At 42.5% G+C, this 12,936-nt stretch overlaps 1 protein-coding gene across 2 annotated transcripts in view; it reads right to left on the bottom strand.

Moving 5' to 3' along the window:
- Positions 1–9,051, bottom strand: part of scube1 (signal peptide, CUB domain, EGF-like 1) — a 120,996-nt gene extending 111,945 nt beyond the window's left edge. For both annotated transcript variants that reach the window (XM_085436505.1, XM_085436506.1), the window contains exons 1-2: positions 8,808–9,051; positions 3,643–3,765 (exon numbers count right to left, since the gene is read on the bottom strand). In XM_085436505.1, coding sequence (XP_085292631.1) covers positions 3,643–3,765; positions 8,808–8,895 — 211 coding nt within the window. In that variant the 5' untranslated portion in view covers positions 8,896–9,051. The remainder of the gene's footprint in view (positions 1–3,642; positions 3,766–8,807) is intronic.
- Between the last annotated feature and the right edge of the window lie 3,885 nt (positions 9,052–12,936).

The following is a 12,936-nucleotide window of genomic DNA, read 5'->3' as shown; positions in this document are numbered from 1 at the left end:
GTCAGTTCATCCAAAAATGACATCATTGTGAGATAAGAGCACATGCTGATAGTAGAGAAGAGAGTTCATGGAAAGATCAAATGGCAAGTTGTTGTTGTTGTGCTTTAAACTCACTGTAAAAAGTGGAAGATGTTCTACTGACAGTAGATGTTGTAGTATTTTATTTTAAAAAGTTAAGCTAGCTCTTGTGGATTAATAATAATTCTCCTCTATATGTACTGCATCACATCCTGTCTGGGAACTGTTGGATTTGAACTAAATATTAAAGTTTCTATTTGAAGTTTGAAAAACCCCACAAAGCCAGAAAGACAAAGAGTTTCTCCAACTAGAGATTAGAGGGTTTTTCCATAGCATTCCTTGGATGCATTATTTTTTTCAGTCAGTCACTTCTCACTGGAATTTCACATAATGTTAGCTAGCTAGTAGCTCACAGAGCTAGCAGGCGTCTAACAAGAGAAGTTAAAAAAGAAAAGAAAACTGAAAACACAAAGACTGGACCGATGTTACAGAACAACTGCCTATTGAAAACCCATGAAAAATTCCCACACTGAGGACCTGAATGAAAAAGCTGCAATTTAGCTTGAACAAGCTGATTAGACCTGGTTTACATAATCTAGTTAAAGTGGCTATCCAACTCAGTGAGTTACAGATCAGCCACAGCGATCCTGTCATGTTCCTAGACTCTAGTTCTGATTGGTGAATTATCATTGCTGTTGGGAATGATGACTATTTCATAGTCAGCTGAAAATGTCATTTATTATAACCAGATCTGAGGCGATAAAACAGGAAATAGAAATATACTTACAGTGGGGCAAAAAAGTATTTAGTCAGCCACCGATTGTGCAAGTTCCCCCACTTAAAATGATGACAGAGGTCAGTAATTTGCACCAGAGGTACACTTCAACTGTGAGAGACAGAATGTGAAAAAAAAATCCATGAATCCACATGGTAGGATTTGTAAAGAATTTATTCGTAAATCAGGGTGGAAAATAAGTATTTGGTCACCTCAAACAAGGAAAATCTCTGGCTCTCACAGACCTGTAACGTCTTCTGTAAGAAGCTTTTCTGTCCCCCACTCGTTACCTGTATGAATGGCACCTGTTTGAACTCATCATCTGTATAAAAGACACCTGTCCACAGCCTCAAACAGTCAGACTCCAAACTCCGCCATGGCCAAGACCAAAGAGCTTTCGAAGGACACCAGGAAAAGTATTGTAGACCTGCACCAGACTGGGAAGAGTGAATCTACAATAGGCAAGCAGCTTGGTGTGAAAAAATCAACTGTGGGAGCAATCATCAGAAAATGGAAGACATACAAGACCACTGATAATCTCCCTCGATCTGGGGCTCCACGCAAGATCTCATCCCGTGGGGTCAAAATGATCATGAGAACGGTGAGCAAAGGTCCCAGAACCACACGGGGGGACCTGGTGAATGACCTGCAGAGAGCTGGGACCAAAGTAACAAAGGTCACCATCAGTAACACACTACAACGGCAGGGAATCAAATCCCGCAGTGCGAGACGTGTTCCGCTGCTGAAGCCAGTGCATGTCCAGGCCCGTCTGAAGTTTGCCAGAGAGCACATGGATGATACAGCAGAGGATTGGGAGAATGTCATGTGGTCAGATGAAACCAAAGTAGAACTTTTTGGTATAAACTCAACTCGTCGTGTTTGGAGGAAGAAGAATACTGAGTTGCATCCCAAGAACACCATACCTACTGTGAAGCATGGGGGTGGAAACATCATGCTATGGGGCTGTTTTTCTGCCAAGGGGACAGGACGACTGATCCGTGTTAAGGACAGAATGAATGGGGCCATGTATCGTGAGATTTTGAGCCAAAACCTCCTTCCATCAGTGAGAACTTTGAAGATGAAACGAGGCTGGGTCTTCCAACATGACAATGATCCAAAACACACCGCCCGGGCAACAAAGGAGTGGCTCCGTAAGAAGCATTTGAAAGTCCTGGAGTGGCCTAGCCAGTCTCCAGACCTCAACCCCATAGAAAATCTGTGGCGGGAGTTGAAAGTCCGTGTTGCTCGGCGACAGCCCCAAAACATCACTGCTCTCGAGAAGATCTGCATGGAGGAATGGGCCAAAATACCAGCTACTGTGTGTGCAAACCTGGTAAAGACCTATAGTAAACGTTTGACCTCTGTTATTGCCAACAAAGGTTATGTTACAAAGTATTGAGTTGTATTTTTGTTATTGACCAAATACTTATTTTCCACCCTGATTTATGAATAAATTCTTTACAAATCCTACCATGTGGATTCATGGATTTTTTTTTCACATTCTGTCTCTCACAGTTGAAGTGTACCTCTGGTGCAAATTACTGACCTCTGTCATCATTTTAGGTGGGGGAACTTGCACAATCGGTGGCTGACTAAATACTTTTTTGCCCCACTGTAAATTAAACCAGTGTGGGAAAGATTAGATGATCACAGTGGTCCTGTGAGCACGTTTAAATAAATGTGTGACAGCCTAGACCTAACAGAGGGTGAGAGGTGGAGAAAGTGTATCTGTGCAGTCGGCTGTGGCTCCAGCTGTGGTGTGCTTTCAGGCAGGAGTGGAGGTGTGAGCGCACAGCCGGGTGCCGCCCCCTTCTCACCCCGACACCCTCAATAAGTCGCTTTCTCTCCGTTAATTAGGAGAACCCTGTGGGTGTGGGGTGTGGGGGTTGTGAAACAGCTGTCCATCCTGCGGTTGCATCAGAGGCCCAGTTCATGCACTCACATCTAAGCAAATTCACAATAATTATGATGAACATCACCTATCCTTCATGTGAGGAGAGCATACTCTGATACAACAGTCAAAAAGTCAGAAGCAACCAAGTATTTTAGTCTTCTTTCAAAGACTTTCAAAGATTTGCTGTGCTATTAGAAAAGTTTGTACACTGTCATCATTGTCATAGTCCCTCTGTGATCAGCGTAGAATGAACCTGTTATACATCTTACAGCAAGGCAACGTCTTTGACAAATCAGTGGAATAGCCTCAAACACTTTCACAATGGAAACCCAGTTAGCAGTAACTGACTTTAAAAATAAAGTTATAAAATTATAAAATGGAAAATTGTCATTCTTGAAAACAAAAAAGTAAAATGAATCACCAAATTTGCTCGAAGAACTGTTAATAACCTAACAACCTGCCCAAGCGAGTCTCTGTGTGAGAAACACCAGACTGGCTGCATTGTACACCTTTGTATAAGAGTCATAGTTCAATTAGCACCGCCTGTCAGATGCTCATATAGTATTAGAAACCACCATGCACCACCACCCCCACACCTTTTAGATATCAAATAGCAGCCATTATTCAAACCAAGTGTTTTACTCTTCCTTCAAAGACGTGTTACTGCTAGAAAAGTCTGTTTTTAGGTTGTGATCCAACGCTATCAACGTCTCCATGAAGAGGTTGTTTCAAGCTATTGCTAGATCTGCCAGGCATCTTGTTTAAAGCATACTAAGGACTTAAAGCTGTTTGTCTCAACCTATTGCTTCTGGATGTGCTCTCACTCTCAAAGAGGAGTAACATGAAGATGTGCTTTGCGTTCATATTCTATAACAACTGGTACATTCCTGCGTAAATCCCAGCCATTACTGATTGTGCTTTCACTGGGATGAACCGAAGGAAACGTAGCACTCACCCTCGCACTGTTTCCCATCTCCCTTGTATCCAGGCTTGCAGATGCAGTTGTAGGATTTGGCTGTGTTCTGGCAGAGGGCGTCGATGTGGCAGTCGTCTGAGTCCTCTGCGCACTCATCTACATCTGCACAAACACAAAACATCAGCACCTAATTAGACGCGAGTCCCTGGATCAATGAACTCCACGGTGTTGCATGTGATAACTGATATATTGTTGTGATGTGATGTCATCACTTTACACATGTGAGCTAACTTAACAATTACAGAAGGTTTTTTGTATTTCCTTTGTTTGTTTGTTTGTTTGTTTGTTTGTTTGTTTGTTTGTTTGTTTGTTTGTTTGTTTTGCCTGTCCCGTTTGGTTCTTTAGCCGTCAGAATTGTTGTCTGAAGGCCAACAAAGATACCCGACAGATTTACTTTATCAATCATCATCATGATATTGATATGATAGTGGTTGAGAGAGTCATTGAGGCTATTATAAAACCGTTTACATACATCTGTAATTTATCATTTCAAACTGGTCGATTTCCAGACAGAATGAAAATAGCAATAACTATAAAACCACATTACATTCCCTTTTTACTCTTCAAAAAAAAGCAATTCGAATCATCCACAATGCAGGTTATAGGGAACATACAAACTCACTATTTTTGCAGTCTGAAATATTGAAAATTGGCGATCTAGTGAAATTCCAAACAGCATAAATTCTATTCAAAGCAAAAAATAAAGAACTGCCAGGTAATATTCAGAGTATGTTTTTTTTTGAAAGAAGGAAGTTATAATTTAAGGGGTTTTTGTAACTTCAAAACAATGAAGGCACGTACTACAAGAAAGAGCTTTTGTGTTTCTGTGCATGGAGTGAAACTGTGGAACAGTCTGAATATGGAATTAAAGCAATGTCCAAACATAAAACTGTTCAAAAAGAGTTATAAAAATATGATCTTCTCCAACTATAAAGAAAAGGAAAATATTGAAATTAAGTGAATGTCTCTATTTAAAAAAAAAAAAAATTTATGATGTGATATTACAGTATATATTATATCAGAAATCTGTTCACTATTTTTATTACAAATGTTATCAGTAAGGAAGCTGACTAAATATTAACTGATAATTTATGGCAAAGGGGTGGGATTAAATAAGTGTTTACTTCTTCCCTTTCAACATGTAAATTAATCAGAAGGTTTTTTGTATGTATTTTGTATACTACTTTTTTTCTCTCTTATTTTCTTTTCTAAGTGTACTTGTATATTGTTCACATGTTGAAATAAATTACCAATCAATCAATCAATCAAATGGATCATCATCATGCCGTATCGGTCCATTTGATCGACCATTGTTGTTGTTATTTATTTTATTTTCAGTTGTTACAGACGGGACAGACATGGCTGTGGGACAGGAAAGGAAGAAAGAAAGAAAAAGAGAGGGGAAGAGGGACAGTGAGAAAGGGCACTTAAAAAGAGAAAGAAAAAAACCTCCCGGATCACCTGTTGAGAGAAAAAAAAAGAAAACAAGCAAAAAAAGAGAGCAACATAATAAACACAACACCATCGCATTAATCTAGCTACGTGTGAATAACAGTAAATACTAAATATTGAAAGTTGTTGTGCAGCACGCAGGATCGACAGCACACAATTTACTTTGAGGTAGCAGCCAGGTTTGTGTTAGTTTGTGTCTGTGAACAGTGAACACCTGTGTACACACCTGTGTGGATGAGCGTGCTTGTATTCAAAAAGGGTATTTCCATTTATTAAACAGGAAGCTCCTGTGTTGGATACACTTGCAGCAATGAGCAAGTGGTCATTGCTGCACTTTACCGAGACAGGAGCGTCCTTTGGTGACAACACATATATACAGAACAGATTCAGAAAAGGATGCTTTGGCTTGTTTAATTACAAAGTTTGCCCAGCAGGGGGCTCTGACTGTATTGTTCTCAGCACTGTCTGCAGTACATGTAGCAGAGTACATGTCAGAGAGCCCAGAGATAATAAAATCATTTGAGAAATAAATTGCTAAAGTTATTTAAATATAAACCAGTTGTTATGAACACGTAGTGTGCATCAGTTTGATAGTAATATTCCCACTGACACATTTGGGTTCTTCATATTCTTCTCTCAAACGAGCAGTGACTGCTGTTGAATATGAACAATAAGAGAATTGATGAGTGAAACTAGCTACTCTGTGCGATGTGTCGTCCAGTCACGTGAACACAGAGTGGCCAAGCGTGGAAACAGGTTGAGGTTCAAGCACCCACTGACAACTCTGATGAAACACACTGATTTAATACTGTAACAGTGTAACAATGTTCCAGCACTCAACTTCCACATTTCCACACAGTCTGTGAACTTCATTTAAGGAATGCTTTCCATTCTTGGTCTAAGCAACAAAACTTAAAACTGCAACAAGTGAAAGTCCTTCATTTATAATTTTACCAATGTGGAAGTTTCATCATGAAAAAATGAATTAAAGTATTAAAGTTCTCTATGTAGAAAAGCACTTTAATGACATTATTTTCACTCATACATTACTGTCAGGATTCAGCTGTTAGTTTTTTATACTTCATATCTAACTGCATGTATCTGCTCACTAAGATTGCTTTGGTTTATCTGGGCCCAGATTGTCTGTGCAGAGGTGCTACGAGCTCAGTGAGCTGTTCTAGGGGAATACTCGTCTCGTGACTTCCAGGATGGGGTTTTACCCTGATGTGTTGTTGCAATGGTAATCCTGCTCAGCATGAGAGGAAACGTCATTTGTTGTATGAGTTCAGGAACCAGTGGTGCAAAGCTAACAACTGAACACCTCTAATTTAAAAAAAACCTGCCTAGATGCACCACTGGTTGGTCTCAGATAGCCGGACTCAGCTGCTGAAGGAGAGCTGTTCATGACTGGGCTTGGGGACAGCTCGATGAACCTGATTTTATGTTAAGGTCTTGTTGAAAGTCATTCTTTGATGAGGCAGCTCATGCGGTAGAGTGGGTGGTCTACCAACTGGAAGGCTGGTGAATCGATCCCCAGCTCCTCTAGTTGAGGTGTCCTTGGCAAAAGACAGAGTCCACAGTTGCCTGCGATCCATATATGTGCATGTAGGATATATGTGTGCATGATTGGGTGAATGAAATGTGTAGTAGGGAGTGCCCAGCTTGAGTAGAAAGGTGCTATAAAGATGCTATATAAGTACCAGTCCATTTACCATTTACCCTGACAACCAGGAGACATGATCTGTCCTGCTTATCCTGTGTCTGCTCCAAGGTCTCCTCACCAACAGCTCACCTTAAACTCCAGCAGGCATCCTAATCAGATGCCCCGACCAATGTTGAGGACATATGTAACTCAAACTTCTACTTAAAAACCCGGGTAACTGTACTCAGGCTCTATTCTGGCACAGCTTGTATTGTATAGAGGTCAAGTATCCACGAACTCGAGAAAATATTGTGAGAACCATCAAATTAATAAAAGCAAATGAAAGACGAGTAATTACTCGTCCATCATGTCAGACATTTGTGTTATTAGACACACTTTTGTTAGACAATAAGAAAAGTGAAAACAGTTTGAGATATTATAAGCCAGACTATTCTGTTCGATGGATCAAAGTGTGAGAGAAAAGATTGTAAAGCTCCAGGTTAAACCCATGGTTCGACCAGCTGTCTATAAATGATTTGAATAAAATGATGTGTGCTGCCTTATTCAGCTTTAATGTGACTAATTTGGCTCTTTTGCTGTTTTAAATCGTTCATTTTACCTTTTTGTTTTGCTTGAGAGTGTGACAGTGAAGGAGAGCTCTCCCGTCATGGTGCAGCTGCAGATGACATGCAGAGAGCAAAGGGCTTAACAGCTCTTCAATTGATCAAGTTATTGATAGAGGAGCTGGTCACATCTGGGCCTCAATCCAAGGGCAAAGGGCCAGCTTATTACAGAGGGAATAAACACACACACACATTCACACAAGGGGGGGACTCACAAACACAGACACAGAGATTTGTTGGATCCTACTGTCAGATCCTTCACCATCTCCACAGAGCTGCTTTCCTCGTCCTCCACTTCCACCAGAATACAAAAGGCCAAGGTGTAGGCTAGCTACAGGCGATGAATACACCTTAAAAGGAATTTTCCAATAAATAATTTCCCAATGGAAAGAAAAAAAGTTTGGACCTAATTTGTGTAGAAGTGAGAAAGAGAAAACTAAAAAGTGGTCTGAGGGTTTCAGCTCCAAGTTGTAGCGTTTTATTTTATTAGATCATTGGAGGGGGGCATTTTAGGAGTTTGTCTGCGCTGCCTGCATCGTGGTTCGCTGTCTCAATAACCTCACCCTGTTCCCAGAGGTGAGAGTCTTAACAATATGCTGCTGCTACTACAGGCTCGTTATTGGCGCCTGCTGCCTGCCTGTTCCTCCTGGGACTTTTGACGGTCCTCCTGTCACCTTCACCAACCCTCCTCACCCCACATTTACACACACACACACACACACACGCACGCACGCACGCACGCACGCACACACGCACACACCTTCCTCCTCGTCCCCTCCTCCAGCTCTGGAAAGCCGGAGACGAGATGCTACGTTTCGTTAAATGACTTGCGCCGTCTCACCCCCTGAGTAAAATCCTGAAATCAGGCAGCGCTCTCACTCCAAATCAAAGCAAACGAGAGCCCAGACCATAGATCAAGCTGTGGTTTCCGACTGAAACTGACCTTTGCGCGCAGGAAACAGAAGTTCCGGTGAAGTCTGGGAGACCACTAAACCAAATTGCGCGTCACAAATGCCGCACAGAGGGAAAACGGTGATGTAAAACAGAGGTCCTGCCAAAGTGGTGTCACTTAGCTTAATAGATCAAGTATGCTTTTATGAAACGCCCAAGTTAAATTCACACCGAGCGAAAATAGTGCGCAATCGCGAGTTTTCAGTGCCATGAAGTGTAGTTTTTGCATCAACACAGCGCTGTTATGTCACATGAAAACAAGTGCCATGTAATGTCATTGCTGTATTAATACACAATGCGATTGTAGTTAAAAGGTAAGTTTAAAGACGTCGGGATATTTGAAAGATTGTTTTAAAGTCTCCAGCGACAATATTTTCACTCATCATTTCCTCATCGGAGCCGGCAAGACAGAAGCCACCACAAAAGTACTAATGGTTGACAATAAAGCAAGACAGAGAGGAAAGGGGAGCGCTTACCTGCCAGTCCGGCATTCCCCATCACCCCGCAAGTATTTATGAGGAGGATGAACAAACAAAAGTCCCGAGAAAAACAAGCGCTCCCCATGCTGACAGACGGTGTGAGGATTCAGCACGGCTTTTCTGGGGGTTTGGACTGGACTGAGTGGTGTGTGTGTGTGTGTGTGTGTGTGTGTGTGTGTGTGTGTGTGTGTGTGTGTGTGTGTGTGTGTGTGTGTGTGTGTGTGTGACAGGAGAGGAGGAGGACCGCTTTCAGTGGACTGGCAGTGCAAGAGAAGAGAGAGGGGGGGAGAGAGAGAGAGAGAGAGACGGGGAGGGGTGGTGGTGGTGGGGATCCTAGCTTTCTGATTGGCCGGTGTATGCCGGTAAGAACGAGAGAGAGAGAGTGGGCGACTACAGGGTGGCTACGACAACGTGATGGAGGTACTCGGGTTCTTTTCAAGCTCAAAGCTCTCCGATAAAAACATCATTGTGAAAAATGACCAAAAAGGCCGGCGACCCCCAAGACATCCCAGGAGCTGATTTTTTTATTTTGAAGTATTTATCTAGGTTTTCCTGTGTGAAATCACTTGTATAGTAACCTCTCCAGATCTCTTTAGATGAATAAAACAGTAACGCATTAGTGTGGATATAGCCTGAGGCTATGGAGAGGGAAAGGTACTTTTTGATCAGAACCCACGCACATGACATATAACAAATACCGATGCCAAAAGTCAAGCGCGCTGTGAGCCACTAAAAGCTTTCGCCGGCGATACAGAGTCCTGTCAGCGCGCATGCAGCGATTTTCTTTGAGCAATCCTAATGTTTCCATAGCAAAAGGAGGTTATGAGTAAGAACAATCTATTTAAATGTGTACAAATATTACTGGGTTCAGTAGAAGCAGCATAAATCTTTGTTTTAAAAATGCACGTCAGACTGCGTTTCTTGCTTGGGTCAGATACATAGACTGTATATAAAAGATGAACACAGTCACTCACTGGTCTGATATTTTTAAAAATCACTACACTATTGTTGCTCTTTGCCATCACAGGGTCGTGAGCAGAGGCTCAGAGCCCCCCCCCCCCCCCCCCCCCCCCCCCCCAGACTATTGAATTATTTGTGTGCAGTGATTTTAGCGAGAATGCAGGCTTACGCAGCTTCCTCATTAATCTTTCAGACATCTTTTACATACAGCCAAGACCTCTGCCTGGATCCAGATCTTTGAATCCATCCACCCTCTAGTGGCTGATGACAGAAAACAAAATTCCATCCTCCTAGAAACTAGGTGTCATGCTGAAGCACTTTCTGATTTCTGGTCGGTACGAGGTCGGTGGAAGTGTTTGCTGGTCACATGGTTTCAGAACAAACCAGATCAAGAACTTGGTGTAAGGTGTGGTGAAGTTTAATGTGTTCATTTTTATTTTTAAGGGCTTTATTGGCATGGATGTTTAAATAAACAAATATCCAGAACATACAATAAACAGTAACAGCAATATAAATCCTTTCCTTCTTCTTCTCTTGGCAGCTCCCTTTGTTTTCAGCCGATCACCTGCCTCCATCTCACCCTCTTGCTCAACATGCCTACATCCATGAACCCTGGTATGGGTGTGTTTTCCTTTATGTCCCCGAGGTTTACAGTCTGGGAAATTACCTATAATTTTAATCTTTTAGGATGACAGTGTTTCTCATTCCTTGCACATTGATATGCTTTCTGAACTGTAACCGGCATGACTTTGGAGCTTTCATGGATAAGGAGGACACCTAGTGGCCTGATGTCAAGAGGCTAAGGAGTAGCAAATTAGGAAACAGACCTTTGGGGGGAAATTGAGTATGTAGTCATTTGACTGAAAGGAAAAGCACAATGAAAAGAAATGCAGGGATAGGAGGAGGTTCGCTGTCTTGTGACAAAATATTCCACGTGTTCTGAAGGGTCAGATATGGCCTGGCTTCTCTTTTTGTTAGAACTCAAGGACTACAGTTCATAACACTGTAAACATACATATGTGAAAATGAAATTATTTTTGTCAGACATATACAGTGGGGCAAAAAAGTATTTAGTCAGCCACCAATTGTGCAAGTTCCCCCACCTAAAATGATGACAGAGGTCAGTAATTTGCACCAGAGGTACACTTCAACTGTGAGAGACAGAATGTGAAAAAAAAAAAAAAATCCATGAATCCACATGGTAGGATTTGTAAAGAATTTATTCGTAAATCAGGGTGGAAAATAAGTATTTGGTCAATAACAAAAATACAACTCAATACTTTGTAACATAACCTTTGTTGGCAATAACAGAGGTCAAACGTTTACTATAGGTCTTTACCAGGTTTGCACACACAGTAGCTGGTATTTTGGCCCATTCCTCCATGCAGATCTTCTCGAGAGCAGTGATGTTTTGGGGCTGTCGCCGAGCAACACGGACTTTCAACTCCCGCCACAGATTTTCTATGGGGTTGAGGTCTGGAGACTGGCTAGGCCACTCCAGGACTTTCAAATGCTTCTTACGGAGCCACTCCTTTGTTGCCCGGGCGGTGTGTTTTGGATCATTGTCATGTTGGAAGACCCAGCCTCGTTTCATCTTCAAAGTTCTCACTGATGGAAGGAGGTTTTGGCTCAAAATCTCACGATACATGGCTCCATTCATTCTGTCCTTAACACGGATCAGTCGTCCTGTCCCCTTGGCAGAAAAACAGCCCCATAGCATGATGTTTCCACCCCCATGCTTCACAGTAGGTATGGTGTTCTTGGGATGCAACTCAGTATTCTTCTTCCTCCAAACACGACGAGTTGAGTTTATACCAAAAAGTTCTACTTTGGTTTCATCTGACCACATGACATTCTCCCAATCCTCTGCTGTATCATCCATGTGCTCTCTGGCAAACTTCAGACGGGCCTGGACATGCACTGGCTTCAGCAGCGGAACACGTCTGGCACTGCGGGATTTGATTCCCTGCCGTTGTAGTGTGTTACTGATGGTGACCTTTGTTACTTTGGTCCCAGCTCTCTGCAGGTCATTCACCAGGTCCCCCCGTGTGGTTCTGGGATCTTTGCTCACCGTTCTCATGATCATTTTGACCCCACGGGATGAGATCTTGCGTGGAGCCCCAGATCGAGGGAGATTATCAGTGGTCTTGTATGTCTTCCATTTTCTGATGATTGCTCCCACAGTTGATTTTTTCACACCAAGCTGCTTGCCTATTGTAGATTCACTCTTCCCAGTCTGGTGCAGGTCTACAATACTTTTCCTGGTGTCCTTCGAAAGCTCTTTGGTCTTGGCCATGGCGGCGTTTGGAGTCTGACTGTTTGAGGCTGTGGACAGGTGTCTTTTATACAGATGATGAGTTCAAACAGGTGCCATTCATACAGGTAACGAGTGGGGGACAGAAAAGCTTCTTACAGAAGACGTTACAGGTCTGTGAGAGCCAGAGATTTTCCATGTTTGAGGTGACCAAATACTTATTTTCCACCCTGATTTACGAATAAATTCTTTACAAATCCTACCATGTGGATTCATGGATTTTTTTTTCACATTCTGTCTCTCACAGTTGAAGTGTACCTCTGGTGCAAATTACTGACCTCTGTCATCATTTTAAGTGGGGGAACTTGCACAATCGGTGGCTGACTAAATACTTTTTTGCCCCACTGTAGGCTTCACCTGTTGCCTACTGGTGGTGGTCAGAGGGCCCGGTGGCGCCAGTGTCCGGCAGCCTCGCCTCTGTCAGTGCGCCCCAGGGTGGCTGTGGCTACAATGTAGCTGCCATCACCAGTGTGTGAATGTGTGTGTGAATGGGTGTGGGTGGATGACTGGATGTGTAAAGCGCTTTGGGGTCCTTAGGGACTAGTAAAGCGCTATACAAATACAGGCCATTTACCATTTAGTTCAAGAAGTTATTTAATGCTGCTGTGTGCCTTACAGGTGTATTAGTGATGTGTTCAATGTTGGTCTGTTTAGCCTCTATGTGAAAGTCGGCTACGGGAAGATGATCATCTCTTTCTGCTGGACACCAAATTTAGCTTTTCTTCGCTCAAAATAAATTTGTCTTCAAAATGCAACACTTGCACCCGCAAATTTTTTTTACGTGTGCTCAGAATAGTGGCACAAAAATAACGCCATACCCAGAGCTCCGAGTGGTTATAGAAGCTGTATCCT

The sequence above is a fragment of the Copadichromis virginalis genome, linkage group LG17, assembly GCF_057382275.1.
Source record: "Copadichromis virginalis isolate Kocher_CV1m ecotype Utaka linkage group LG17, C_Virginalis_male_GT1.1, whole genome shotgun sequence".
Classification (NCBI taxonomy): Eukaryota; Metazoa; Chordata; class Actinopteri; order Cichliformes; family Cichlidae; genus Copadichromis; species Copadichromis virginalis.
This window is presented reverse-complemented; position numbering and strand designations above follow the sequence as displayed.